This window comes from Bos mutus, chromosome 5 (genome assembly GCF_027580195.1).
Source record: "Bos mutus isolate GX-2022 chromosome 5, NWIPB_WYAK_1.1, whole genome shotgun sequence".
NCBI lineage: Eukaryota > Metazoa > Chordata > Mammalia > Artiodactyla > Bovidae > Bos > Bos mutus.
The window spans coordinates 77,302,608-77,328,546 of record NC_091621.1 but is presented as its reverse complement, the minus strand read 5'-3'; the positions used below and the strand labels follow the sequence as shown (position 1 = coordinate 77,328,546).

At 42.4% G+C, this 25,939-nt stretch overlaps 1 protein-coding gene across 1 annotated transcript; it reads left to right on the top strand.

The window, feature by feature from the left end:
- The first annotated feature begins 477 nt into the window (after positions 1 to 477).
- Positions 478 to 25,939, top strand: MANSC1 (MANSC domain containing 1). The gene is made up of 4 exons (XM_005890035.3): positions 478 to 657; positions 7,200 to 7,518; positions 12,493 to 12,633; positions 23,396 to 25,939. Exons 2-4 carry the CDS (start codon positions 7,296 to 7,298, stop codon positions 24,271 to 24,273), a joined length of 1,242 nt encoding a protein of 413 aa, XP_005890097.2. The 5' UTR covers positions 478 to 657; positions 7,200 to 7,295; the 3' UTR covers positions 24,274 to 25,939.

Genomic DNA, 25,939 nt, shown 5'->3' with positions numbered 1-25,939 from the left:
ATAGCAGTAACATCAAAGATCACTGATGACAAATCACAATCCTAATAAACATAATAATGAAAAAGTTTTAACTATTGGGAGAATCACCAAAAGGTGACACAGAGATAGATACTGTGGGAAACATGGCACCAATAGACTCACTCCAGGGAAGATTGCCAAAAACCTTCAGTTGTTGTTTTTTTTTAATGCAAAATCTGCCAAGTGCAATCAAAGGAGGTACGTTTGATGATGTATATTTTGTACTGCTTGACTTCCATCATGGGTTATTTGCCCTGTTCTCAGGGAATCCGAAGATGCAGACCCTCAAACATACACCAGGGTTGAGCCCCCTCGTCCTGGCTGCACGCACAGCCTTGACCCCGGGCATCGATGGGTGAGTGGGGAGGTGTGGGAGGGGCTCCCGGCTTTCCGTGGTGCCCAGGGGACCTTTCCAGGTTGCTGGGAAGCAGCTCCGGGTTGCAGGGCGGGAACGTGCCCTTCCCCCTCCGGCAAACTTTCGGCCGCCGCAACGGAAGCAGGAACTCGGGAACCACAAACCCGAGGCTAAGCGGGAGCTGCGGAGCCCCGGAGCCCCTCGCAGACCTGCCGCTGCTTCCCGGAACGTGCGGGGCTGCCCTGAAGGTGGAGGGCAGCAGGACCTCGGCCTCCCGTTGCCAGGTAAAGGCTCTTCTCCATCGTTCCCCCGCCCCCAGCCCCCGCGGACTGCATCACCACCTGACCACCTTTCCCGGAGCGAGGCTCCCCCGCCCCTCCCAGAGCTCGGACCACCGGGCTGGAGCGGGGAGGGGCTGAGCGGATGCTGGTGACCCCTGTATCCTCGAGGGGGTCTCCGGGCAAGCCAGCTGCTGCGGCAGAAGAGTCATTTCGTGAGCCCCGTACACTTCCTCAAGGAAAGGGCAAATTCCCCTTGTTCTCTTGTATGCCTTGTCTCCTGTATTCATCCAACCTGCTAATTGTTTAATACTCTGTAAGGTGTGTGTGTGGTGCAGTTATAAACACTTTGATAAATTAAGTTAGATTATGCCATGAGAAAAAATGATTTACAATATTTGACCGAGTGATTGCTGGTAAGATCCCATGACTCTGCTCAGCAGGTATGAAAGCTCAGGTGCGTCTTCTCCTCACCTGTATCCCTTTCCCACTGGTTTTCAACAGAATTCAACTTCACTTTGAACCTTATTTTTGTTTAATTATATGCTTGTTTTGATCTTTTTATTGTGGTAAAATACACATAACAAGGGCTTCCCTGGTAGCTCAGACAGTAAAGAACCTCCAGCAATGCAGGAGACCTGGGTTGGATCCCTGGGTCAGGAAGATCCCTGGAGGAGGTCATGGCAACCCACTTCAGTATTCTTGCCTGGAGAATCCCATGGACAGAGGAGCCTGGCAGGTTAAAGTCCATGGGATGGCAAAGAGTTGGAGAGTACTGAGTGACTTTAACTCACTCTCTCACAGGTAACAAAATGTATCATTTTGATCATTTTTAAAGGTAGAGTTTAGTGGCTTTAAGTACATTCCCATTTTGGGGTAGCCATCACTACTGTGGTGACCCAAGGACGAAAGAGCAGAAAAAAACCAAGGAGGTCTTGGAATGCAGGAACAGAAAAACCAGACCCTTATCGTCCTTCCCTCCCCCATGATAACTATTAATGGATTTCAGGTCCTCCTGAGCAGTATAACCTGGCTCCCCTCCTACCCCATAGGGAGAAGGTATTTGCCTTACTCTCCCCTCTACCCTGTATACATGACTCATCCAATCAGCAAATGACCCCTATCCACAAGACCCCTATCCCACTCCTTGTATGCTGGGTATAAAAGTGGACTAAGGACCCCTGTTCAACATGGGTTCTGCCTTGAGCTGGCCCGGTGTTCTAACAGCATCTCCCAATCTAATAAACTTTATTTCCCTCTCATTCTGTCTCATGTCTGGAAATTCTTTTCCAACCCAAGCCCGAACCACAACTATCCATTTTCAGTGTATCTGGGACACCCCCAAACAGAAACTCTGTACCTGTTAAACAATAGCTCCCCCTCCCTTCTCCACCAACCTCTGGTAACTTCAATTCTACTTTTTTATCTCTATCACTTTGCCTTTTCTAGATACTTAGTGCGTTAGTGTTAGTAGTCCCTTCAGTTCATTTCAGTTGCTCAGTCGTGTCCGACTCTTTGCGACCCCATGAATCGCAGCACTCCAGGCCTCCCTGTCCATCACCAACTCCCGGAGTTCACTCAGACTCACGTCCATCGAGTCAGTGATGCCATCCAGCCATCTCATCCTCTGTCGTCCCCTTCTCCTCCTGCCCCCAATCCCTCCATCATGTACGATTCTTTGCCACCCCATGGATTATAGCCTACCAGGCTCTCTGTCCGTGGGGTTCTCCAGGCAGGAACACAGGAGTGGGTTGCCATTCCCTTCTCCAGGGGATCTTCCCAACGCAGTGATTGAACCTGGGTCTCCTGTGTTGCAGGTGGATTCTTTACCATCTGAGCCACTTGGGAAGCCAGATACTTAGTATAAGTACCCACATTCCACATTTGTCCTTTTGTATCCATTTTATTTCAGTTAGCATAATGTTTTCAGGAGGGAGCATGTATTAGAATTTCATTCCTTTTTGTAGCTGAATAATATTCTATTGCATGTGTATGCCACATTTTAAAATCTATTCCTCTTTGGACCTTCAAGGCCTAAATAATAAATGGATTGGAAGAATTAATTTACCTAGTAATGGTCGGGTATCGTTAATGAGATAAGCTCTTCATTCCTGCTTGCAGGCACAGAAAAGATGCTGGTCCTAGAAACCCAGCTTTCCTCCTGCATCCCACGTCACACTTCGTTTCATTGCCGCAGCTTCAGGACAGACTCTTAGAATCCATTCAAAGCCAAGTGTTGGTCTGGTTTTTGTTATTTTTGTTTCTGTTGGTTTTTTTTTTTTTCCTTCCAGTGACTAGAAAAGATTTGCGAAGTGTGGTAGCATACGAGGTAACTTGTGCCAGGATTCTTACCCTGGGGTCGGGGGGAGTCCATGGACAGCATTCAGAAAATCTGTGAACTTGTGTGGAAAAGTTTATTTTGCTAACCTCTAAATGCAGTGTCGTATTTCCATTAAGAGACGTGTAGGCAAAAGCCGCAGTGGGATTAGTGGTAAGGTAGCTCTGATTTGCCTCTGGCAGAAGTGGTACTTATTTCTGTATTGCATTCCTTACTGAATATGTCTCAAAATCATTACATTCGACACTACTTCAAAATTATGGCAGTGATAAAATGGAACGAAATTGGGTCATTTGTGTCGATGTGGATGGACCTGGGTAGAGTCTGTCATACAGAATGAGTCAGAGAGAAAAAAATACCGTATGTGAATTAATACATATGTATGGAATCTAAAAAGATGGTACAGACGAGCCTGTCTGCAAGGCAGGAATAGAGATGCAGGTGTAGAGAGCCGACATGTAGACACAGTGGGGGAAAGGGAATGTGAGACGAATTGGGAGAATAGATTGACATATATATACTACCCTGTGTAAAATAGATAGCCAGTGGGAAGCTGCTTTACAGTACAGGGAGCTCAGCTCAGTGCTCTGTGATCATCTAGAGGGGTGGGGTGGGAAGGAGGCTCAAGAGGGAGGGGATATATGTACACTTATAAATGATTCACTTCATTGTACAGCAGAAACTAGAACAACATTGTAAAACAATTATACTCCATTAAAAATTAATTTTAAAATGGGTCATTCAAAAAATTATGGCAATGATTAGATGTACCACTTGTCATTTATCACACAGTTATTTTTTTTTAACTGAAAGTGGAGCTAATGGGATTTAGCTTCTAGAATTCATGTAAGGATTAAATGACATAATGTACGTGATGTGCTTACATAAAGAAACAGTGTTATTTTCACTTTGCTGCTTTGGGAAGTTAGACATAACAGTTAGCAAGGGAAGTATTGTGCTTTGTTACCATATAATATTTTTTTTAAACTATTGATTTTTTTACTAACTAAAGTCTACCTGTTTATATTAGGGTACACTCTTGTATTTTACAGCTCTATAGGTTTTGACAAATGTAATGATATGTTTTCATCATTACAGAGTCATATAAAATAGTTTCACTGCTTTCAAAATCCTTTGTACTCCACCCTTTGCTCCAGACGACTGATCTTTTACTGTCAATGTTGTTTTGCCTTTTGCAGAATGTCATAGAGTTGGAGTCAGATACTAGTTTCTTTCACTTAAAGTGAAATTGTTAGTCACTCAGTCCTGTCTGACTCTTTGTGACCCCATGGACTGTAGCCCACCAGGCTCCTCTATCCATGGAATTTTCCAGGCAAGAATACTGGAGTGGGTTGCCATTTCCTTCTTTCACCAAATGATATACAATTAAGGTTCCTCTTTTTGTGGCTTGATAACTCATTTCCTGCTGAATAATATTCAACTGTAGGGATATACCACAATTTGCTTATCCCTTGACCTAGTAAGGGACATCTTGGCTATTTCTAGTTTTTTTTGGCAATTATAAAAAAACTATTATAAATATTTGTATGTGGGTTTTTGTCAGGATTTAGTATTAACGTTTTTTTTAAATTTTAGCCATTCTTGTAAATGTGTCATGACATCTCATTATTTTTTTAAAGTAATTTTATTTATTTATATATTTTGGTTGTGCTGGGTCTTCATTGCTGTGCGAGGTTTTCTCTAGTTACTGCGAATGAGGGCTACTCTCCAGATGTGGTGTGCGGGCTTCGCATTGAGGGGGCTTCTCTTGTTGTGGAGCGCAGGCTCTAGAGTGCATGGGCTTCAGTAGTTGTGGCTCGTGGGTCTAGAACACAAGCTCAGTAGCTGTGGTGCATGGTCTTATTTGCTCCACAACATGTGGAGTCTTCCCAGAACAGAGATTGGACCCTTGTCTCCCGCACTGGCAGGTGGATTCTTTACCACTGAGCCACTAGGAAAGCCTGCACCTTGTTCTTTTAATTTGCAATTCACCAATGACAGTGAGATTGAGCACCTTTTTACATGCTTCTTTGGGGAGGTGTCCAGATTTTTGCCCACTCTTAATTGGGTTGTTTGTTTTCTTTTTGTTAAGTTTTAAGAGTTCTTTGTGTATTTTAGCTACCAGTTATTTATCAAATATGTGTTTTGAAAATACTTTCTCCTAGCCTGTGGCTTAGCTGTTCATTCTCTTAACAGTGTCTTGCACAGAGCAGAAGTTTTTAATTTTAATGAAATCCAACCTACCAATTTTTTCTTTCACAGATTGTGCTTTTGGTGTTGTATCTAGAAACTCATCATCCAGTCTAAGGTCACGGAGACTTTATTCTATGTTACATGGAGTTTTATAGCTTTGCATTTTACAATTAGGTCTGTGATCCATTTTGAGTTAATTTTTGTGAAAGGCGTAAGGTCAGTGGCTAGATCTTTTTTTTTTTTGTCCAATTGTCCAGCACCATTTTTGAGAAGACAATCCTTTGTCTGTTGAATTCCCTGTGCTCCTTTGTCAAAGATCAGTTGACTGTATTTGTTCAGGTCTATGTCTGGGCTCACTATTCTGTCCCATTGATTTATTTGTCTGTTCTTTTGCCAATAGCACCTTGCCTTGATTACTGGTGGTTTATGGTTAAGTGTTGAAGTCAGGAAGTGTCAGTCCTCCAGCTTTGTTCTTCTTCAGTGTTGTTTTGACTGTTCTGGGCCTTTCTGCATTTCCATGTAAACTTTAAGATTGGCTCGTTGAGGGAATTCCCCGGTGGTCCAGTAGTTAGGACTCTGTGCTCTCACAGCCAAGCGCTAGGATTCCATCCCTGGTTGGGGAACTAAATCTCACAAGCCACACAGTGCAGCAAAAAAATAAAATAAATGTTTAAAAAATTGGTTTGTTAAGATCTATGAAATAATGTACTGGGATTTTGATTGAAATTGCATTGAATGTGTAGACCAACTTGGGAAGAACTGACATCCTAACAATATTGAGTAGTGCTGTTGATGAACATGGAATATCTCTTAATTTCTTTAGGTCATTCTTGGTATCTTTCATCAGATTTGTAAAGGCACTTAAAAAAAAAAAAAAAAACTCTTCAATGATTACATTTCAATAGGACTATCTTCCTTTGTAATCCTATATATTTCATTTTATACATTTAAAAACATGTCTTTTATACATTTTAAAACATGTCAGAAGAGAACCTAAGCATTACCAGAGTAATAAAGGGTGCATGACGGAAAGGTTACCAAAGACTTCATGACCTAAAAATAAAACTTAATTGGTAATTCTGACCTAGGCTATCATTAGTGAACAATTTGTATTCTGGAAATGAGGGTAGTTTCTGGTATAGCATTGCCAGTTTAACTTTTGTTTTTCCTTCCTGGAAGAACCAGCTCACCAATGGAGTTGGGATTAATACGTACTAGGACTTTTGTGTTTTTAGGGATGTCAAAAAGAACTCTTGCCCTTACACTTTCCTTCAACTAAGCTAGATGAAGCTAGATCATCCTGCTGATGGGCTAATTCCTAGAATTAGATTATTAGCATTAACCTGCCTCTGGTGTGATACTTACAGACAGCAATAAAAAAAAGGCAGCCTCAGTTTCCTCATCTGTAAAATGAGAAAAACAATAGGTTTTTTGCAGAGCTGGTGTAAGAATTAACTAGGATAATATATGTAAATTTTAGCACATTGCCTTCCACTCAGTAGGTGATTTAAAATATTAATTGTTATTACTGAGAGAGAAAATATGTCCAAACCAATGATCAGTGATCATTTACTGCTTCATCAATGACTGCAGATTTTATGTCTCTTCCCCTCTTGTTAGGAGAGGCAGGAAGAGGAAGGATTCTAAAACTGAAAGGCAGACTACTATGATATTTTACTCCTCTTAGACATTTGTCAGATTTTAATAATTAATAGGATAGTATTGGGTTGGCCAGATAGTTCATTAGGGTTTTCCTGTACGATCCTATAGAAAAACCTCAATGCACTTTTTGGCCAAACCAATATATGTGTGTGTGCTTACTAGCTTTTTGCCAAGTTTTTAATGAAAGGTTGTCTCAAATCTATTAAAAGTGAAATGAATTAAAAAGATACTTGTTTATTTCTGGCCTTCTATGAATTGTGAGTCATTTACATTGATTTGAAGGAAATGAAATGTAGCTTCTCTAGGTTCATTCAAAGAAACAAAACTCATTGATGATTTCCTATCTTTGTCCTAGAGGATTCCATCATCTGTACTATCTTCTTGAAGCAGACTCAAGCAGGAGGGAGAGTTTATCCGACCTTTGAAGACTAAGACTAAGCTGAAATTTAACATGTTCTTCTGGGGAGGATGGAGCTTGACTTACACTTTTGTAATGATTTGTTTCCTGACACTGAGACTGTCCACCAGTCAGAACTGCCTCACTGAGAGCCTTGAAGATGTGGTCATTGACATCCAGCTGTCTCTTTCCAAGGGAATCAGAGGCAATGAGCCCATACATACATTAACTCCTCAGGACTGCATTAATTCTTGCTGCTCAACAAAAAATATATCAGGTAAGTAACAATGCCTTGATGACTCTTTATTCCATGTGTTTTTTTGATGTGAGTACCTGGTCAATGAGGCTGAATGGTTTGTACTAGGGATTCTCAGTGGAGTAGAAAAATGGGTGGCACAGTCACTTGGGAATGTTTCACGTTGTGCTCTCCTCTCCCCTAAACTGAGTCAAAGTTACCTCTGAGTGTATATGTATTATTAGGTGTCTGGGTAGAAAAAGGTTGAAAACCACTGGTGTCTAACAGGCATCTAAGATAGTAAAACCAAAAATCCTGTTTAAATGCTTGGCTATCATCATGGAATATTGGAAATACAGTGTGACTTTAGTTTTATTTGTTTATTTATTGACTGTGCTGGGTCTTCACTGCTCCTTGGGCTTTTCTCTAGGTGAGTGGGGGCTACTCGCTAGTTTTGGTGCATGGGCTTCTCTTTGTGGTGTCTTCTCTTGCTGCTGAGCCTGGCCTCTAGGGTCCACAGGCCTCAGTACTTGGGGCACGTGGACTTAGTAGTTGCGGTGTCCAGGCTCTAGAGCATAGAGCACAGGCTCAATAGATGTGGCACACGAACTTAGTTGCTTCATGGTATGTGGGATCTTCCTGGACCAGGGATCCAACCCATGTATTCTGCACTGGCAGATCCTCTACTGCTAAGGCACTGGGGAAACCCCAGTGTGACTTTAGAAAGAACGTTTAGGGACTTTCCCCATGATCCAGTGAGAATCAGCCTGCTAATGCAGGGGACATGGGTTCAATCCCTGGTCTGGGAAGATGCCACATGCCCTGGAGCAGTGAAACCCATGCACTAGGGCCCACAGGCTGCGATTACTGAGCCTGGGCACGGCAACTACTGAAGCCCACACGCTCTAGAGCCCGTGCTCCACAAGAGAAACCACCACAATGAGAAACCCGTGAGACCTTAGCTAGAGAGTAGCTCCCACTCGCCGCAACTAGAGAAAACCTGCGAGCAGCAGCAAAGACACAGCACAGCCGATGACTAAATAAAATTAAAGTCACACTGTATTCCAAAATAATAATAATAAAAATAATAAATGAACAATTTTTTAAAAAGAAAGAACATTTAAACAGAAAGGGAATTGAGACAAAAAGTAAAATTTTTAAATCATCTCATAGGAAAATCAGCATTTGCATTTTAAGTGGAAGCACAAAATTTCCATTTCCCCTCCCTTTCCTGGAGCTGGTGGCATAGGTGAGTCAGGAGGCCACTCATTGCGGCTTCTAGGACTCAAAGAGGCACGGGAAGGGGCTTGGAGTGACCCATTTGCAATACACAAAAGAAAACTGAGGCCCACAGGCTTGAACCACGTCCTTGAACATTTCAGGGTCCAAACATATGACCCGAAAACAGAAATATATATCTAAGTGAAAACAATGATCATTTTTTAGTTCCTTATGATCCTGTCCTAATTCCCTAAATGAAAAAAACAAAAAAAACACCTAAATTTATTGAGCATCTAATGGCTTGCTACGTGCTGGAGATAAACCATTAATAAGATGGAAAAGGCCCATTGTCAAAGAACCTAGGAGAGCTAGTGAACACTGGACTCATGATCCTTACTTGATTTATCAACCAATAAAATCATATGCTTTCTCTTAGATCTTTATTTCCTTTTCATTCTATAATGATTGTGGTATGGTACTATAAATATATATGGACATGAAATTGAAGGACACAAATTTTGCATATTTATTTCTAGTCTTTGTCCCTGATTCCTGGCATAGAGCTCCTAAAACCCTAGCAATTCCCTGAGCAAAGGAGCTTCTTCTGTTATTCATAATGAGCCCCATTCCACCATACCTGAGCTTATGCTAATGAGGTGCCTCTTAGTGGGGTCCTAGATAGATGGGATTCCTAGGTGGTTCTAGTGGTAAAGAACCCACGTACCAGAGACGTAATAGATGCAAGTTCGATCCCTGGGTTGGGAAGGTCCACTGGAAAAGGGAATGGCAACCCACTCCAGTATTCTTGCCTGGAGAATTCCATGGACAGAGGAGCCTGGCAGGCTAGAGTCCATGGGGTCACAAAGAGTTGGACACGACTGAAGCGACTAAGCCCAGCACAGATAGCTTTGGGAGGGTTGCTAGTCACCAGAAAGACCAAGCTTTGCTTAGAAACTTGAAACTTTCAGTCTTCCCACCCACCTCCAGGTAAGGGAAGTGGGGTGGAGACTGAATTCAGTCACAATGGCCAATGACTTAATCATTTTGCCTACATAATAAAACTGCCATGAAAACCCCTAAATGGTGAGTTCGGGGAGCTTCCAAGTTGGTAAACACAGCCATGTGTCTAGAGGCACCCCAGCCCCACCAGGGATGGAGGTTCCTGCACTTGGGACCCTCCCAGACCTCACCCTGTGTACCTCTTCATCTGGCTGTTCATTTGTATCCTTTATGATAAAGTGTAACAGTAAGTACTGCATTTTCCTCAGTTCTGTGAGTAGTCCTAGCAAATTATTGAGCCTGGGATGGGAGGTGGTAGCCTAGTTGGGCGTTTGTGTGAGTGACCTGGGGCGTCTTGTGACTGTGCTTTGTGACTGGCGTCTGAGTGGGAACAGTCTTTGGGGACTGAGCCTTAGACCTGTGGGGTCTGACACTCCAGGCAATTAGTATCAGAATCGAGTTGAATTGTAAGACACCCCATTGGTGTTAGAGAACTAGAGAATTCACGTAGCAAGAACACCATATATTTGCTGTCATGCATGCCTGTTCAGTTGCTCAGTTGTACCCGACTGTTTTGCGAGCCCATGGACTGTAGCCCACCAGGCTCCTCTGTCCATGGGATTTCCCAGGCAAGAATACTGGAGTGAGTTGCCATTTCCTCCTCCAGGGGATCTTCCCCACCCCGGGATCAAACCTGCATCTCTTGTGTCCTGCATTGGCAGGTGGGTTCTTTACTACTTCGCCACCTGGAAGGCACCTATATTTGCTGTCAGGAGGAAACAAATCCTTCAGTGATCTCAAATTGACAAGCATGCTTTTGGACACTCTTTATGGAGAAGTAATGGATAGAGCTCTCATTTAAACTTCTAGTTTTTCTCTAAATGTTGACACCAACATTTATGTGAAATAGAAACAGAGCTTGCAAATAGGACTGAATGCCACGTGGGCGTTTTTTGGCCACACTGGACACCTGGCCTTTCTCTTCAGTTCCTTGAGGGGTGTTCAGTAAGAAATTAGAGTTTACGGCTTTGCTCTACAAGCAAAAACGCTGTTGCTGCTTTACTGCGCATGCGTGCATGCTCAGTTGCTCAGTCATATCCAACTCTTTGTGACCTCATGGGCTGTAGCCCCCCGAGCTCCTCAGTCCATGGGTTTCTCCAGGCAAGGATACTGGAGTAGGTTGCCATGGCCTAAGCAGAGGTAACTGTGGGTCTCAGTTAATGGATCTCCAACTTTTCCTTCTTTTACCAAGCATTGGTTTTTAACTGTTTGGGGCTCAAAAAAACACTTTGATAATTTGCCCATAGCCACAGACTCTAGAAAAATGCCCACAGACTCAAAGGACACAAAGTGTGTGCACAAGGTGGACCCTACGGACCCTCTCCTTTACCCAAGTGACACCGTAAATGGTACTGCAGGATTATCACACTGCGGGGCGAAGAAAAGTCAGAGGAACTGGAGTGCCTTTCTTGTTATCTGGGTAGTGGAGAGACGACAGGATAAAAACCCCTGTAGAAGCGAACTCAGTCTGATTTCCCATTGAGGGAATCAAGGGTGATCTCTGACCTCTGCCTGATTGGGAGACAAACAAAAATGATAACAAAGAGCGGAAATTCGAAGACCCAAAAGAAGAATGGTACTGATAAAAGTAAAGCTTTGCAGCTTCATTCATTGGAAGGAGGCATTATATATATAAGGCTAAATTTACTGTTTCTACCCGCCTCAAGAAAACCAGAACTGATGGCTTCATAGGCATCTAAGATGCCTTCAGGATGCAAGAGACTTGTGAAATCATTAGGATTATATCCATTCCCTGAAGTCCAACTCAGTACTGAATTGTAGAGTCAGTATTTCTATGTATATTTTGATAAATATTTTGGCAAATGGACGGCTTCTTTCTAAAGAATTAAATGTACTTTTAAAAATGGGTTTTGCCAGCATCTTTTACTATGGTGATGATCTCAATTGGTAAATATCACATTACACTTGAAAATGTGTCTTATTTTCAAATATCTTTTGATATTGATTTCTAACATCATTCCACAGTGACAAGAGAACAGATTCTATATGATTTCAACACGTTTAGACCATGAAGTTTTTGCACCTTGTTTTATGTCCCTGGATATGTTCCAGTGTCTCCTGGTTTATAGTCTATGGAAACTTGAATAGGACTTTGTATCCTGCTATTGTGTGAAAACTGTATAAATCTTTATTAGGTTGAATTGGGTTTTTTTTTCAAGTCTACTGTATCCTTCTACTGTTCTGTCTGTCTCTTCTATTAATTTTTGAGAGCCTGATATTGAAACTCCAACTAAAAATCTTTATCTATTTAAAAACATAATTGTATATAGTAGAACTATATGTAACTGTGTTCTGTATTTTCCAAGTCTCCTGTTAATGTGTTACTGTACTTTCATAATTAAAAAAAAATGTAGTTTGCCAGGACTTCTCTGGTAGCCAAGTGATTGACTGAGCTTCAAATGTAGGAGGCAGGGATTCGATCTCTGGTTGGGAAACTAAGATCTCATATGCTGCGCAGCCACAAAAAATTTTTTAATTAAAAAAAAAATTTAATATGCTTTGCCAAAGTTACCTTCATTCAGAGTTTTAAACCCAAGGTCTTTAAAAATTGCTTTCCGTGACTAAACTAAGGAAAAGGAAATGACTCAGCAGCCAGCAGGCAGCAAACAAAAAGGGTTTTGTGTTGGCTACCAGAATAAATGAAGTTTTCCTGCTCTCCATACTCTTTGGAAAATCCTGTATCAAAATAGTTACTTGTGAAACCTTTCCTTACAGGGGACAAAGCATGTAACCTGATGATCTTCGACACTCAAAAAAAATTTAAACTACCCAACTGCTACCTGTTCTTCTGTCCCAGTGAGGAAGCCTGTCCCCTGAAACCAGCAAAGGGACTTATGAGTTACAGGATAATTCGAGGTAATAAGAACCTTGTTCTTTGTCTTTTGTGATTGGAATTATTTAAGGATATGGTTCACTTAGGTTTTCTACCAAGGAGTTGAAAAAAAACTACCAAAGGGGATCACAAATACAGAGGCACATCAGAAAAATCTCATGATTTAAATTTCAGTTGATTCAACCAAACATCTTTTCTTTGCCCCAGTGAAAGACTTATGAATGATAGTATTTTGTTTTGTTTCTGTTTCTGTTCATAAGATAAAAGACACACAGACCTTTCTTGAAAACATTTTGAAACACCTCTGTAAACTATGCCAGCAACACTGGAATAAGTATACAGGTCTCCAGGGTGACTATTTTGAAAGAGTTAAGACCTGTGTAAATACAGTATATAAAATTCCATTTGTTATTAGGTACAGCTATTTTATTATGACATTCGCTGAAATCAGACTTACTGGATTTTGTTATCCAGACCTGAAAAGAAGCGCATTTAAGAAGCTCTTGAGAATCTGCCATATGTAAGTTTTGTGCAAGGCATTGGAGATACAGTCTCTATACTTGAAAATTATGTATTTGCTCAGAATACAGAAAATAACAAGTAAAAATAATATAATCGTTTGGATCTGTCTTGGTGAGACTTTGGCTTGTTAATTTCTCAGGATGCATTGCTTTCAAGTTTCCTTTAAGTTTTAGAAAGTTTTTATCCTTATACCCTTAGGTAGAAACAATATTATCTTTTTTTCATTTATTCAAGAAGCAACAAATTTTACTTAGCATCTCTTATGTGCCAAGCATTTTTAATACCCTAAGGATACAAAGATATGATATTAAACATGAAAAAACAAGGTTCTCACTTCTGGCACTAATGTTTTAGGAGAGAGAGACAATAACCTTAATAAATAAATAATAAAAAAATAGAGTCACCACGGACATAGAGAGCAGACTTGTGGTTGCTAGGAAGTATGGCTCTGGAAGAGGGATGGAGTAGGAGTCTGGGGCTAGCACATGTAAGCTATTGTACATAGAATGGATACACAGCATAAGGTCCTATATACAGTGCACTACTTTAACCGTTTTAAGAGCAAAGTCCTGCTGTATAGCACAGAGAACTATATTTAGTATCCTAAGAAAAATCATAATGGTAAAGAATATAAAAAAGAATGTATTATAAAAGAATATAAAAATGTATAAAAGATTATGAACGTGAAAGTTAAGTCGCTCAGTCGTGTCCGACTCTTTGCGACGCTGCGGACTGTAGCCCACCAGGCTTCTCCGTCCATGGGATTCTCCAGGCAAGAATACTGGAGTGGGTTGCCATTTCCTTCTCACGTTTTATATAAAAATATATAAAGAATATAAAATGTATATATAAATGAATATAAAAATGTATGCTAAAAGAATATAAAAAGAATGTATTATATTCAAAATTTAATCACTCTACTGTACAGAAGAAATTCATACAACATAGTAAATCAACTATACTTCAAGAAGAAATTTTAAATTAAAAAATAATAGTGAAATAGATGGCTAGTGGAAAGCGACTGTATAGCACAAGGAGCTCAGCCTGGTGCTCTGTGATGACCTAGAAGGGTGGGCTTGGGGTGGGGTGGGAGGGAGGCTGAACTAGAAGGATATATATCAATAGATACTTACAGCTGTTGTACAGCAGAAGCTAACAGCATTGTAAAGCAGTTATCCTCCATTTAAAAAAATAACAGTGATCATGAAAAAATGAAACATGGCCTTTATATAAGAATATATTTTCAATGCAGAGAAACTGAAAACATAAAATTCCCATTAAAAAAAAAGAGAGTCTCAAGAGCAAATAATTAATTTAAGACAACATAATAGATTATCACTGAGTGGACCGTCTCAATTAGGTGATCAGGGGACACATCTGCGAAGTTGTAACCCCTAAGCCGAGATCTGAACACTGAGGAGCCAGATGTGAGAAAATAGTGGGAAGACCTTCCAGGCCGAGAAAACAACCTCATCCAGTATCTTAAGGCAGAATGGTTGGGAGTGTTTGTTCAAACACTGCAATCTCAGTGGCTGACTCATAGTGAAGCATGCAAAGAGTGATATGCAAGAAGGAAGGAAAGTGGGGCGAGCCCATCAAACTTGGTAGAGGCCATTGGGAGTTTTTCAGGAGGTATGTAACATGCTGGGTTTTTGTTTTGTTTTGATTAATTTTTATTGGCGTGTAGTTCCTTTGGCTTCCCTGGTGGCTCAGTGGTCAAGAATCGCCTGCCAATGCAAGAGACACAGGTTCAGTCCCTGAGTTGAGAAGATCCCTTGGAGAAGTAAAGGGCCATCCTCTCCAGTGTTCTTGCCTGTAGAATTCCATGGACAGAGGAGTCTGGTGGGCTACAGTCCATAGGGTTGCAAAGAGCTGGACGTGGCTTAGCGACTAAACAAAAACGTAGTCGCTTTACAATGTTGTGTTACTTTCTGCTGTATCAGCTATAGGTATACATGTATCGCTTCTTTTTTGGATTTCCTTCCCATTTAGATCACCACAGAGCTTTGAGTAGAGTTCCCTGTGCTCTGCAGTAGGTTCTCGTTAGTTATCTATATAGTATATATAATATCAATAGTGTGTATATGTTAATCCCAATCTCCCAGTTCATCCCCCTTCCATAACGTGCTGTTTTAAAGGTGATTTCTCAGAACTCACCCTGACTGCTCTATTCGGAATGGACAAGCATGAATCAGCAAGAGGGCAAGTGGGAAGGCTGGCTTGGAGGTGGGATGAAGATCATAGAGGAAGGCCATGGCCTTGGGGACCAGGGAGGCAGTGGAGGAGATGGAGGGAAGTAAACTACGGGCCATTTCAGAGGTAGTGTCGGCAGGGCTTACTGGTTGGCGTGGATGTGGGGAATGAGGAAAAGAGAAGAGTGAAGCTGAATCCTAGTTCTTCTTTTCTTTTAATTTACTTATTTTTGGCTGTGCTGGGTCTTCGTTGCTGCGTGTGGGTTTTCTCTCATTGCAGAAAGTGGGGACCACTCTCTGGCTGCAATGCACGGGTTTCTAATCACAGTGGCTTCTCGTGTTGTGGAGCACAGGCCCTAGGGCATACGGTCTCAGTAGCTGTGGCTCCCGAGCTCTAGAGCGCAGGCTCAGTAGCTATGATGCACGGGCTTAGTTGCTCCTTGGCATGTGGGATCTTTCTGGACCAGGGATCGAACCCATGTCCCCTGCAGTGGCAGGCGAATTCTTTACCACTGGACCACCAAGGAAGCCCTGAGTTGTAGTTCTTGACTTGAGCATCTAGCTGGACAGTAGTGCTGTCTGCTGAACTAGGGAAGATTTGAAGAGAAGCGGTTTGGGGGTTGGAGGGAGAGTGCAATGAAGATTTTCTGGGGCATGGTGCTGCCCAGGGTGCCCGGACACTGACCCTGCTTTGTTCCCTGGATGAGGCTGTGTCTGAGTTTGTTCATGAACTAAGAAAGCTTGATATATCCAACATTCCTTTGAATAGGAGCATAAAGCACAGACTGCCTGTGTAAGTTCTTCCTACATAGTGATAGAAGCCCAAGTCCTAAAAGATTGGCAGATAAGGTACAGAGTTTCAGTTTTGCTCTGGAGGTGGATAAGGGTGATGGTTGTACAACCATGTGAATATACTCAATGCCATGGAACTGTTCTCCTAAAAAGGGTTTAAGTAGTGTGTTGTATGAAGTGTATTTCACAATAGTTGTGAAAAAGGATAACAGAAAAAATTAGGTTTCTCAGAACATCCAGGATCTTACCTTGCATGGAAAGAGTCTTGTCGCCTCCTGCACTTTCTGGGCTTCACACTGGCCAGGGCAGCTGCCCCTAACTGTTAGGCTTCTTCGTGTCTATGTATAATCCTGAATGAAAACACCAGGACCAGCAGTAATGTGTGGATATAGCTGGTCCTCTTTTTTCATCACCTGGAACACTGCAGAGCCTGTTGAACACCCAGGGATGGTATTTAGCAGGACCTGAACACCGTGCTCTGAGTTTCCAAAGGTGGCAGGGCTCAAGACACTAATTGGATTGTTGGTTTTTCTCTTTCAAGAGCTCCCATCAGTTGGAAGCTGGGCCATCACATCCATCTCTCTGATCCCTTCTCACTGCCTCTTCCTAATTGTGTCCTTTCTTCCGCTGTCACTGGGTGTCTTTTCTCTCATCTATTTCATGATTAAAGCAGAATATTAAAGAAATGATGAAATATTCTGGAAATTATAATGCAATCCAATAATTCTATACTTCCATAATATCTATCAGTTTAGTTCAGTTCAGTTCAGTTTCTCAGTCGGGTCCGACTCTTTGCAACCCCATGGACTGCAGCATGCCAGGCCTCCCTGTCCATCACCAACTCCCGGAGCTTGCGCAAACTCATGTCCATCAAGTCAGTGATGCCATCCAACCATCTAATCGTCTGTTGTTCCCTTCTCCTCCCACCTTCAATCTTTCCCAGCATCAGGGTCTTTTCCACTGAGTCAGTTCTTCACATCAAGTGGCCAAAGTATTGGAGTTTCAATTTCAGCATCAGTCCTTCCAATGAATATTCAGGATGGATTTCCTTTAGGATGGACTGGTTGTATCTTCTTGCAGTCCAAGGGACTCTCAAAAGTCTTCTCCAACACCACAGTGCAAAAACATCAATTCTTTGGCACTCAGCTTTCTTTATGGTCCAACTCTCACATATGTTCATGACTACTGGAAAAACCATAGCTTTGACTAGATGGACCTTTGTTCACAAACTAATGTCTCTGCTTTTTAATATCCTGTCTAGGTTGATCATAGCTTTTCTTCCAAGGAGTAAGCATCTTTTAATTTCATGGCTGCAGTCACCATCTGCAGTGATTTTGGAGTCCCAGAACATAAAGTCTGTCACTGTTTCCATTGTTTCCCCATCTATTTAACATGAAGTGATGGAACCAGATGCCATTATCTTAGTTTTCTGAATGTTGAGTTTTAAGCCAACTTTTTCACTCTCCTCTTTCACTTTCATCAGAAGGCTGTTTAGTTTTTCTTTGCTTTCTGCCATAAGGGTGGTGTCATCTGCATATCTGAGGTTATTGATATTTCTCCCAGCAATCTTGATTCCAGCTTGTGCTTCATCCAGTCCAGCATTTCTCATGATGTACTCTGCATGTAAGTTAAATAAGCAGGGTGACAATATACAGCCTTGACGTACTCCTTTCCCGATTTAGAATCAGGCTGTTGTTCCATGTCCATATTCCATGTCTGTTGCTTCTTGACCTGCATACAGATTTCTCAGGAGGCAGGTAAGGTGGTCTGATATTCCAATCTCTTTCAGATTTTTCCACAGTTTGTGGTGATCCACACAATCAAAGGCTTTGGCATAGTCAATAAAGCAGAAGTAGATGTTTTTCTGGAACTCTCTTGCTTTTTCAATAATCCAATGGATGTTGGCAGTTTGATCTCTGGTTCCTCTACCCTCTGCCTTTTCTAAAACCAGCTTGAACATCTGGAAGTTCACAGTTCACGTACTGTTGAAGCCTGGCTTGGAGAGTTTTCAGCATTACTTTGCTAGTGTGTGAGATGAGTGCAATTGTGCGGTAGTTTGAACATTCTTTGGCATTGCCTTTCTTTGGGATTGGAATGAAAACTGACCTTTTCCAGTCCTGTGGCCATTGTTGAGTTTTCCAAATTTGCTGGCATATTGAGTGCAGCACTTTCACAGCATCTTTTAGGATCTGAAATAGCTCAACTGGAATTCCATCACCTCCACTAGCTTTGTTTGTAGTGATGCTTCCTAAGGCCCACTTGACTTCACATTCCAGAATGTCTGGCTCTAGGTGAGTGATCACACCATCGTGATTGTCGTAGTCGTGAAGATCTTTTTTGTACAGTTCTTCTGTGTATTCTTGCCACCTCTTCTTAATATCTTCTGATTCTGTTAGGTCCATACGATTTCTGTCCTTTATTGTGCCCATCTTTGCATGAAATGTTCCCTTGGTATCTCTAATTTTCTTGAAGAGATCGCTAGTCTTTCCCATTCTATTGTTTTCCCCTATTTGTTTGCATTGATCATTGATCCATAAAATCTATATCAAAGAAAAAGGCATTGGTGTGAAACTCTTTATTGTGTAATTAGTTTTAAAAGTGAAAGCAGCACTTTGGGAGTGACTGTTAAAGGAAATTGGTTTAAAAGTTTCTACAGCTCAGATGTCCAAATGCTAGGAAATGGTAGGGTGTAAAACATGATGTATCCACCCGAGGGAATATGATGCAGATATTAAAAAATAAGTTTGAGATGTAGAAGTAAAAGGTCACCTAAATTTCAGGTGAAAAACACCCAATTGTTCTTAAGTTACATGAAAAAAAGTTTTAGTTTTAAGGTATACATAAATATTAATAGTTGCTGGGGCATCATGATGGACATGATAGTCGAATTTATTTTATAACTTTCATAATACCTCTGTCATGTTGTTGCTTTGATAATACCTATGTTAGAGACAGAGAGCAGTGGTAAAGATTTTCTTCACTGGAAGTGGGAGGGAAAGCTTGGCTCTTGCAGAAACCATTTTTTTAAGGGCCAGTGTGAAGGTGGTGGTGGTGGTTTAGTCGTTAAGTCATGTCCAACTCTTGGGACACCATGGACTGTAGCCTGCCAGGCCCCTCTGTCCATGGGATTTTTCAAGCCATACTGGAGTGAGTTCACTTTGAAGGTGAAAGTGAAGTCGCTCAGTCGTGTCAGACTCTTTGCAACCCTACAGACTGTGTCCATGGGATTTTCCAGGCAAGAGTACTGGAGTGGGTTGCCATTTCCTTCCCCAGGGGATCTTCGTGTGACCCAGGTCTCCCACAGTCTCCCACATCGTAGGCAAACCCTTAACCGCCTGAGCCACCAGTTCAGTTCAATTCAGTTCAGTCGCTCAGTCATGTCCGACTCTTTGAGACCCCATGAATCGCAGCACGCCAGGCCTCCCTGTCCATCACCAACTCCCAGAGTTCACTCACACTCACGTCCATCGAGTTGGTGATGCCATCCAGCCATCTCATCCCCTGTCATCCCCTTCTCCTCCTGCCCCCAATCCCTCCCAGCGTCAGAGTTTTTTCCAATGAGTCAACTCTTCGCATGAGGTGGCCAAAGTACTGGAGTTTCAGCTTTAGCATCATTCCTTCCAAAGAGATCCCAGGGCTGATCTCCTTCAGAATGGACTGGTTGGATCTCCTTGCAGTCCAAGGAACTCTCAAGAATCTTCTCCAACACCACAGTTCAAAAGCATTAATTCTTCGGTGCTCAGCTTTCTTCACAGTCCAACTCTCATATCCATACATGACCACAGGAAAAACCATAGCCTTGACTAGACGGACCTTTGTTTGCAAAGTAATGTCTCTGCTTTTCAATATGCTGTCTAGGTTGGTCATAACTTTTCTTCCAAGGAGTAAGAGCCAGCAGTGTGAAGGTAATGAAGTGAAATTAGAATCCAACAGTTCCTGTGGCAGCCACCAGGGGGCACCACCAGCCCAGAGCAGGTTGATACCTAGGGGCAAACTCACCTACCCCAGACTTGGTGTCCTGTCTGTATTCACAGATATTTACACATTGTGTTTGTATTACTATTTCTGAATCTGCCCATGTTGCTGGATTGAGATTACCCCATAAAAATGAATTGTCTGCCTCCCGGTTAGAGTGAAATCCAGTAGATATTTTTGGCGGTTTGTTTAGAGATGAACTCAGTTTCCTGGGATTGACTAATATTTACAGACCAAAAGTTCGAAAGATGATAGTGCGCTCTGTTCATTCTGTAAAACCATTGCAGCTGGACATTATTTAATTTCAGTTTGTTTTTGCAGCTTGGTGGTCTGTCATGCCACCAAGGACTAGAATAGACTAGAATAGGGGAATTCAGAAATAGAATAAATTGAGAGTCTGTTGGCTCAGCTGGTCTCCAAGTTAATAGTCAATACTTAAATTGTTTTATCTAGTGAAGTCGCTTGCATATGAAACTCAAAAGAGGGGCTGAGTACACAGGGCTGTTTCCCAGTGCCTTCTGTAGCTCATGTCTATGTGACTGAGGGAAAATACCACACCCCAATGGCAAACAGCAGAGGGTGAGGTAAATGGAGCAGGTGTGGAGGATCCCAGCGTAGTTCTAGGCTCTTAGCCAATAGATGAATCTTATCAAGAAATGGGACTAGCCCTCGCTTTGTTTTATTTATAACCTTGCATTCTTGAGAAAGGAAACAGCTGTTTTGGTCATTCTTGTCAATGGGCTTAACTTCTGAGTTCACATACATCACAGAGCATTTACTTAGTCTTTTTTTATATATTTTAAAATGAAATGTGATGAGTCCTGCTCTTTTTAAAAATATCTGACACAGCCTAAAAATACAGATGCTGTTTATCTCACGGTGACACTGTGCCTGCCAATGTCATATCACCTGCAGCAGAAGCTCTTTTCTTCAGCTCTGTTGGAAGAATTTCAGGTGTCAGCATTCTATTTGAAAGGGTCCTAGAGAAGGTGCCCACAAACTTTTTTCTGTCAGGGGCCAAATAATAAGTGTTTTAGGCTTTTCAGGCAAGTCTTTTAGGCTTAGTGGGCTATATGCAATCTGTCAGACATCCTCACCTCTGTCTTTGCAGTAGAGACAGCCACAGACAATATGTAAACAAATGAGCATGCTTGTGTGCCAATAAAACATTATTTATGGAAACTGAAATGTAAATTTCATATAATTTTCATGTGTTACAAAATATCCTTTTTTTTCTTTCAATCATTTCAGAATGTAGAAGCCATTCTTAGCTTGCAAGCCTTATAAAGAGAGGTGGCAGGGACTTCTCTGGTGGTCCAGTGGCTAAGACTCTGCAATCCCAAAACAGGGGGCCTGGGTTTGATCACTGTCAGGGAACTAGATCCAACATGCTGTAGCTAAGAGTTCAAGTGCTGCAACTAAAGACCCAGCACAGGCAAATCCATAAAAAAAATATTAGCGAGAGAGATGGCAGGCTAGATCTGGCTCTCAGGCAATAATTTGCTGATCCCTGTCCTAGATGGATTAATAAGTGACGGTTCTAAAGGACCTCAAGTGGTGTGACGTTTAGAGAGTAGTCAAAGATGTCACACGTGTGAATGTGCCTCTGGATCTATTTGTTAGGAGAGAGGAGAGTGAGGGCTGGTTTAGAATTGGTATTGAGGGGAGTGGAGAAGGCAATGGCACCCCACTCTAGTACTCTTGCCTGGAAAATCCCATGGACGGAGGAGCCTGGTAGGCTGCAGTCCATGGGGTCGCTGGGAGTTGGACACAACTGAGCGACTTCACTTTCGCTTTTCACTTTCATGCACTGAAGAAGGAAATGGCAACCCACTCCAGTGTTCTTGCCTGGAGAATCCCAGGGACAGGGGAGCCTGGTGGGCTGCTGTCCATGGGGTCGCACAGAGTCAAATACGACTGAAGCGACTTAGCAGCAGAAGCAGCAGCATTGAGGGGAGTTGAAATAGAAGAGGGAAAAGAGAACAGAGGAGAATGAACCAGTGAATTCTAGAAAGTTCCTTTGCTTCCTTCCTTGTGTTTCTGCAGTTCTTACTGAAGTGTAACGATTAGCCCAGTAGCAGAGTGAGCACATGCTAAGTTGCCCCTGTTGTGTGCACGTCTTTGCAACCCTATGGAATGTAGCCCGCCAGGCTTCTCTATCCATGGAATTCTCTAGGCAAGAATACTGGAGTGGGTTGCCATGCCTTCCTCCAGGGGATCTTCCCAACCCAGGAACCCAAGTCTCTTATGTCTCCTCCAATGGCAGGCGAGTTCTTTATCACTGGTGCCACCTGGGAAGTCCTCAGTACAGAATGATATGGTGCAATTCAACTGGCCTTTCCCTGCCCCAGATTGCTTTAACTGGCCTTTTCAGTTCGAGTTGTCATAAACAGCATGTGTGACAAAGAGCAAAATTCTAACCTTTCTCAAGCAGGAGGAGCATCTGAGGCTAGTTCCTCCTGTGCAGGAGTTGGGACTGTGATTGTCTGCTTTTTATGTCAGCCACGTGGCCAGCATGACTTCAAATACTGGTCCATGGTCTTCAGAACCTGAGATACTGGCTATAGAATTTTAATCTTCAAGAGTCAAAAGGAGGGGACTTCCCTGGTGGTCCAGTGATCAAGACTCCACACTTAAGGGCATGGGTTCCATTCCTGATCGGAGAACTAAGATCCAAGCATGAATACTGGAGTGGGTTGGTATTTCCTCCTCCAGGGGATCTTCCCGACCCAGAGATTGAACCCCTGTCTCCTGAATTGCAGGCAGATTCTTTACCACTGTGCCGCCTGGGAAGCCCTTGCTGCCACCACTGAACTCCTCTTAGCATCTTTGCTGGCCCCTCCTACCTCCTCCTTCCTCTAGAAGGAAGGTGCCATCACTTTAGAAATAAACCTGTGTGCCATCACTCTAGAAATAAACCAGAGCTTCTGCAGGAGAGGCCAGGTCCTTGCACCATGAAATATTGGGCTTCCCTGACGGCTCGTTGGTAAAGAATCCACCTGCAATGCAGGAGCCTCAGGTTTGATCCCTGGATCTGAAAGATCACCTGGAAGAGGGCATGGCAATTCACCCCAGTATTCTTGCCTGGAGAATCCCATGGACAGAGGAGCCTGATGGGCTACAATCCATAGGGTCAAAAAGAGTCGGGTACGACTGAAGTGACTTAGCTCCCATGCACATACCATGAAATATCAGGTAGCAACAGTCTGAGGTCTTATTGAATAAGCTGATAACATTTGTCTCTTCTGTCCTCCTTTCATATGAAAATGTCGAAGTCTTCCTATTATTTTCTTTCCATTTTCAGGTTTCCCATCTTTGGCCAGAACTGATTTGCCAAGCCCAGGGGTAGCTCAGGAAAACTCCATCTTCCCTGGCGGATCTTCCCATGCCATCACTCCCACTCGCCAGCCTCCAGCCCATGACTCAGAGCCCACGGTCTTATGGAGAGATTCATTTTCTCAGACGTCTGGATCCTCGGATCACTTGGAGAAACTACTCAAGATTGATCCGGAGAGCCCACCGTCATCTGATTATAAAGAAGAAGGCCACTCTCAGACGTCACAGTCTTCCTCAGGACCAGCAATAGCTAATCTGCTGCCTGAAAATGTGATGGCGTTCCCCTCTACGATGGCGGTGTCTTCTCTGCACACCATCCTGGCCACTCCGAAGTCTCTCTCCGCATCCCTCCCTGCCACCAACACGGCAGTGATGCCATCTCTGACTTGGCAGCCTCAGAGAGCCACCTCCACCCCAACCCTAGCCACGATCACTAGCACGACCACAACTGCGGCTTCGACTTCCCTCTCTAGGGCATCCACGGACTCGCGACGCCCACTCGCCGCAGTGCCCTTTCGAGACATCGCCAATCTGACTTGGAGTGCGGAGGATGCCGGGGCCTCTGTTACATTTCCTTTGTCAAATGTGGATTCTCCTGCCACAAATAAGACAGCTTCCCAGGAGAATGGGAAGGCCAGTCCAGGCGACCCCTCCCTGAGCAATGCTCCAGGAAGCCAGCAAGGCTTTGCCGTTGAGCAGTGGCTCCTGATTGGGACTGTGCTCTTCGGGGTCCTCTTTCTTGCCATAGGCCTGGCCCTCTTGGGCAGAATGCTCCTAGAATCCCTCCGCAGAAAACGTTACTCGAGGCTTGATTATTTGATCAATGGCATCTACGTTGACATCTAAGGAGAACACTAGCTGTCTCTTAATTCGTGTAGTTACTACTGGCCTCACTGCAGCGAGTTTCTGCTGACTTTCTGATCTTCGCAGGATTTTTCAAGTGTTTTGAAGACAGGCAGATGCCTCTTACTGCGTTCTTTTTGCTTGTTCTTTAAAGAGAAAGGGGGCAAAGAAACAAATGGGGTGGCCTGAGTGATCTGTCTCTAAACCATTAGATGAAAACAAAGCTCTACCTAAAGCAATAAAGAATAATTGCCACATAAATTGGAAAGCGACTGGCTTTTTTACAGAGAAGAAGGGTTAGGATTCCTAGGCTCCATTTCACTAATGTTTCTGGTTCCAGATAAAGTTGACTGTTTATGATATTAATTCTAATGGATTTACTTTCCTTTTTATAAGAATTCCAATAAAACTTATTCCAGATGTAGTTCCTTCCAATTAAATATTTGAATAAATCTTTTGGTACTCAGTAATGTTCCTGTAAATGACACATCCAGTTGGATAACTTTAAATTTATTCCCACCAGCAAAATGATTAAATGATGAAAATATGTGTTCTAAGTTAAAATGACACCCCCCCCTTTTCCCATCAGTGAGCAAAAGGGAGTCCTTAGGGAGAATTCTAGCAGAATATTAGCCTGCATGGAGACAATGATAAGTGAGTTCTGATACATGGCCAAATCTACTTTGGGTCTGTTCTAGCTATTTTTTTTTCAAAGAAATAAAATACACAGGCATTTTCTAAACTTAAGTAAGTTTAAAATGTAACAGTATGATTTATAATTCCTTATCTAAACTTGACCAATAGTCAATTTTGGCTTTATTTGGAATAACAATGGAAATAAGAGATAACACTTAAAATGACAGGCGTACCCCATTTTATTGTTCTTCACTTTATCACACTTTGCAGTGTGTACACTGCATTTTTTTACAAATTGACGATTTACGACAACCCTGCTTCAAGCAAGTCTGTTGGCACTGTTTTTCAACAGCATTCGTTCAGTTCCTGTCTCTGTGTCACATTTTTGTTAATTCTCATGACATTTCAAGCTTTTTCAAAATTATTGTATTAGTTCTCAGGATCTGTAGTTAATGATCTTTGATATTACTGCTATGAATTGCTGAAGGCTCAGATGATGGTTAGCATTCTTTCTAGCAATATTTTAATATTAAGTAAGGTGTATACTTTTTTTTTTTAGACAGTACTATTGCACTTACTACTCAGTATGGTGTAAACGTAACTCTGTAGGCTTTGGGAAACAAAAAAATTTGTGTGACTCACTTTCTTGCTGTAGTCGCTTTACTGCAGTGATCTGGAACCGAACCCACAGCATCTCTGAGGTCTGCCTGCATTATTGAATGGTTTTGTTGTTGTTCAGTTGCTAAGTCATGCCGGACTCTTTTGTGAACCCGTGGACTGTAGCATACCGGGCTTCTCTGTCCTCCACTATCTCCTGGAGTTTGCTCAAAGTCACATCCATGGAGTCAGTGATGCTATCTAACCATCTCATCTTCCCCTTCTCATTTTGCCTTTGATCTATCTTTCCCAGCATCAGGGTCTTTTCCAACGAGTCAGCTCTTCACTTCAGGTGGCTGAAGTATTGGAGGAGCCTCAGCTTCAGCAATAGTCCTTCCAATGAATATTCAGGGTTGATTTCCTTTAGTATCGACTG